This window comes from Microtus ochrogaster, chromosome 18 (genome assembly GCF_000317375.1).
Source record: "Microtus ochrogaster isolate Prairie Vole_2 chromosome 18, MicOch1.0, whole genome shotgun sequence".
Classification (NCBI taxonomy): Eukaryota; Metazoa; Chordata; class Mammalia; order Rodentia; family Cricetidae; genus Microtus; species Microtus ochrogaster.
The window spans coordinates 14,846,185-14,849,991 of record NC_022020.1 but is presented as its reverse complement, the minus strand read 5'-3'; the positions used below and the strand labels follow the sequence as shown (position 1 = coordinate 14,849,991).

Genomic DNA, 3,807 nt, shown 5'->3' with positions numbered 1-3,807 from the left:
ACACACACACACACACACACACACACACACACACACACACACACACACACACTAAACGAAAACCAAACAAAACACTACCACTTCAGTTCCAAAAGGAAAATCTTATTTCCTGAATTAACTGCTTGCATTTTTTGCTAAAAAATCCATCCAACCATGTGGGGTCTGCTGCTATCATCTGTTTATCCTGTTCTACTACCACACTTATTGACAAAAACTTTAGAGCAAATCAGGATGAGAAATGGAAAGCCTCCAATTCTATTTTTCCTTTTGAACATTATCTTTGTTATTCTGTATTTACTGCATTTCCACAGACACACACACACACACACACACCGATTCCTACAAAAAGCCTTACGCACTTTTACCCTATGACTCTACAGACCAATTGTAGGAAACTAACGTCTTAGCATATGAAACCCTCAAACGAGTTCAGTCTTCACTGTGCTGCTGCTCTCCGGTTCTCTCCGCATGTTGCTGTAGTTTTCAGGGGAGAGGTAGATAACCTTCTTAGACATCTGACTTCATGTATAATTTTATTTATTTTTTTGTGTGCATTGGTGCTTTGCCTGCATGCATATCTGTAAGGGTGTCAGATCTTGGAGTTACAGACAGTTGTGAGCTGCCATGTGGGTTCTGGGGAACTGAACCTGGGTCCTCCAGGAGAGCAGTCAGTGCTCTTAACTGCTGAGTCATCTCTTCAGCCCCTGGCATCTGACCTCTTTAATGCTACTGAAAGTACACAGAACTACCTTAATGTATACAAATACATAAACCCTTGCATATCAGCCTCATACTCTGAATGAATAATTCTTAGAAATTTACTAAGCAAAATGCTCTTTAATACAAAAAAAAAAAAAATCAGAGGACGGGAGACTTGCAAACTGATTTAATGTCCTAAAGGAGTAAAGCACTCTTCTTCTACACACCTGCTCTAGCCAGCACTCCAGAAACCTGGGTTCTAGCTGCCTTTCTTGTTTAAAGACTATGTCAGTCCTGGAATCCAACTCACTTTGGTGTGCTGTTTGGAAGAAGAGGAAAGCACCACGTCCGCACGGAGAACAAGGACAGGGAAGACATGGCCTACATGACTGGCAGGACAGTAAGTAAAACAGCACTTACCAAGATACCAGTTAGAACTAAGAAACATTCAAACAGACTGTGACTGGTGTGGGTGTCCTGGCCAGGTTTGGTGGTTCATGCTTTAATGCCAGTACTTGGATAGAGGCTGAGGCAGTAGGACTGCTTGTGAGTTTAAGACTAGTCTGGGCTACAGGGTGTGGCCTTGTCTTAAAGAAACAAAACACATCTTTATTTGTCATACTTCTAAATATGTCACTGGCAAAAATAAACCCATCCTTATCCTTTAATTTCTTTTTCATTCCTTTTCTTCTCAGTTTGATTCAACAGAGATGAGCATCTGCCTAATCCACAAACAGCTGTGGTGAAAGGGTCCATTTTACCTTCAAGTAAAATCAACGGAAGGCACAACTACTCAGGAATATTTTATATTTCAAAGTATTTAGGAATATTTTAATTAGAAAAATAAAGGCAATGAGATTATCTATCAGGTTCTAAAAGTACCCATGAATTAAGTCACTCACACCCCCACTTAAAAAGTGAGACAAAATTTAAAATCACAATGCTGTTAAACTTTTACAATAAGGAGTAAGGCCATGCTATGCTAGGGTACAAAAAATCTGTAATTCTGAGCATGAAAATAATTTATTAGACATCTGACTTTTCAAACATTGGCCCCACTGGAAATAGAATTAACATAGCTCACAGAGGAGAAAAACTATTCCAGCCAACACCTGCTTCATTTCAGACTTCCTGGGGAGTCTCTACATCCTGGAGGACAGCGTTACCCCAAGCATCCTTATGTTCGATGCTGATCAAATGAATGATGAGAAACTGGGCAATGTCGCTGGTGATGTGACTTCCAGGACCATTCTTAAGCATAAGAAATAGGACTTCCTGCAGCGAGTCCTTGATAACCAAAGCACAGAACCCCCTTAACTATCCCTGACAAACAGGAAGCAGAGCGTATGCATACTCTGGCCAGTGGGATGCCACAGGAAAATGTCACAAGGAGATTTCTGTGAGACCAAACATGAACTTTAATTAACATCATCTTTTAATAGGTGATTCTGTCACTAAAAACCAGAGAAAAGAAAATCAGTTAAGAAATGGAGTTAGGGAGAAATGCAGGACTTGAATAAGGACTCAGCTGCACTTCCTTGGCTAACTCATTAAAAAATGCCAATTAAATATTTTCAGTCAATTTTTATTTTTATTTTTTTTTAAAAAAGCAGCAAATCAACATCACAACTCAAACTTAATCTAAATGTGCACCTGACAGGGAAGCACATCTTTGTGTGGAGTGGAAAAGGTTTTCAAAAAAGCCCATCAGATCCACAATCTCCACATACCCAAATAAACAACCACTCTTTGTAAGTTGTGCGAAGTGACTCACAGGAACTGAGGAGTTGCTGCTGTGGAGACAAATCTGGAGTCAGTAGCAGGAGTCTGGGGGTCAAGTTAAAAAGTTGAAAATGTGGTAAGAAACTGTGTGGAGGTTGGGGGGCAGGGTAAGAGAGAGTCTGTAAGCCAGTTGACCCAAGAGCAACTGATATCTCTAACGTTTCAATTGAGACCAGGCATGTTAAATCTCCATTTTTTTTTTTAAAGAAGGTAATTAAAACTTACAATTCCAACAGCCCACAAACCAAATAAAAATATTGTAAAAAGGAATCAAAACTATGTCCAGAGCTCCACCCCATCTCATTTTCAGCACCCCAAGGAAAATAAAAGCATCCATATGACTATCACAGATGAAAACAAAATAAATGTCACTGGAATCATTTTTTCCCCACTGAGGTATAAAATCTATATAGAAATCTGATACTATAACAAATTGTACTTCTCATAATTCTGTTTTAATTTCCTTTAAACCCTGTTTGATATAATTTTTATTGTTGTAAAAATGTTTTCATGATTCTGAACCTGGTTCCAGTTCTTTTCCGCTTACTTTTCTATCAATATTTAATATTTCAGCTACTGGTTCTAATCAGGAGATCTCTTCTTCAGGAGGCACACTCAGCCGACACGGCTGATGGGCACGACCGCTGTGGAAGGTGCATCTATCCAGAGAGCACATTTTGCGCCTGTCTGGGATCGGAAGGCCACTCGCCACTGTTCTTGATGAAGACTCTTCAGTCTTGTAAACATCAGTGTGCGCAGTCTCACTACTTTGCAGTCTCGCATCCTGGGACAGGAAGGCTGGTTCACAGCAAGTGAAAAGCTAGAGAAGTCTGAGTTTTAATGGCTGATAAACCTTACATCCCACAGAAGAGGAAAACACGTCTCCTTTTTTGCTACTTAAGAATGTGGCAGAAATGTATGCTGAGGTAGCCCAGTCAATCCTTATTTTTTTTCTTTCATTTTTCTTTTTGTTGTTGTTGCTGTAAATTTGGTCTCAGAATATTTCTGGAAGGGTGACATTTCGAAGAAGCCACTGCTGGGACCGGCTTCCAGTGCAGTCTCTAATGCTGGGCACCTGGCTGTCCTCTTCCGTGGCTTTATCCAGGCACTGGTTACTGTTCACATGCTGCAGGGTTAATTTCTGAAAGCAGCAGGGGAAACACACACCTTAACTAGAAAGTGGAGGAAAAAATAACACCCCAGTCCCCTTTGGAGAACTGTACCACATCAACCAGGCTGGCCTAGAACTCCAAGAGATCCACCTGCCTCTGCCTCCCAAGTGCTGGGATTAAAGTTGTGCGCCACTGCCACACAGACTGCCACACA

General features: G+C 40.7%; 1 protein-coding gene across 1 annotated transcript in view; it reads right to left on the bottom strand.

Moving 5' to 3' along the window:
- Positions 1 to 2,270: 2,270 nt before the first annotated feature.
- Galnt1 (polypeptide N-acetylgalactosaminyltransferase 1) overlaps positions 2,271 to 3,807 on the bottom strand; it is a 74,278-nt gene continuing 72,741 nt past the window's right edge. The window contains exon 13 of the mRNA XM_013349390.2: positions 2,271 to 3,622. Within this exon, the coding sequence (XP_013204844.1) occupies positions 3,476 to 3,622 (147 nt within the window). The 3' untranslated portion in view covers positions 2,271 to 3,475. The remainder of the gene's footprint in view (positions 3,623 to 3,807) is intronic.